The sequence below is a fragment of the Apaloderma vittatum genome, unplaced genomic scaffold, assembly GCF_000703405.1.
Source record: "Apaloderma vittatum isolate BGI_N311 unplaced genomic scaffold, ASM70340v1 scaffold33494, whole genome shotgun sequence".
Classification (NCBI taxonomy): Eukaryota; Metazoa; Chordata; class Aves; order Trogoniformes; family Trogonidae; genus Apaloderma; species Apaloderma vittatum.
In genome coordinates this window covers 1473-1749 of record NW_009714914.1, presented here as the reverse complement: position 1 = coordinate 1749, position 277 = coordinate 1473, and the positions used below count along the sequence as shown (strand labels likewise).

Below are 277 nucleotides of genomic sequence, written 5' to 3'. Positions count from 1 at the left end.
CAGATACCTTGATGGTCAGCATGATGTGGGTCTGCCCCTTGAGCACCTCCACTGCCTTGCTATGGCTTATGTCTTCAAACTTGACTCCGTTGGCTGCAAGGACTTGGTCTCCCACTCGAATGCCGTTCTGCTCTGCCAGCCCCCCAGGGTCCACCCTAGGGCAGCAGCAGAGAGGCAGGATGGGGCTGAGCCCTTGCCAGACCCCTGCTGCTGCCCCACACCTCTGCCCAGGCAGACTCACACCCCAGCATCCATGGTGGTGATGCCCACAGTCTTA

The 277-nt window shown here is 59.9% G+C and overlaps 1 protein-coding gene across 1 annotated transcript in view; it reads right to left on the bottom strand.

Moving 5' to 3' along the window:
• Positions 1-7: 7 nt before the first annotated feature.
• PDZD7 (PDZ domain containing 7) overlaps positions 8-277 on the bottom strand; it is a gene marked incomplete at both ends in the record, with an annotated part of 1607 nt that continues 1337 nt past the window's right edge. Inside the window, one exon of the mRNA XM_009868934.1 lies at positions 8-155. Coding sequence (XP_009867236.1) covers positions 8-155 — 148 coding nt within the window. The remainder of the gene's footprint in view (positions 156-277) is intronic.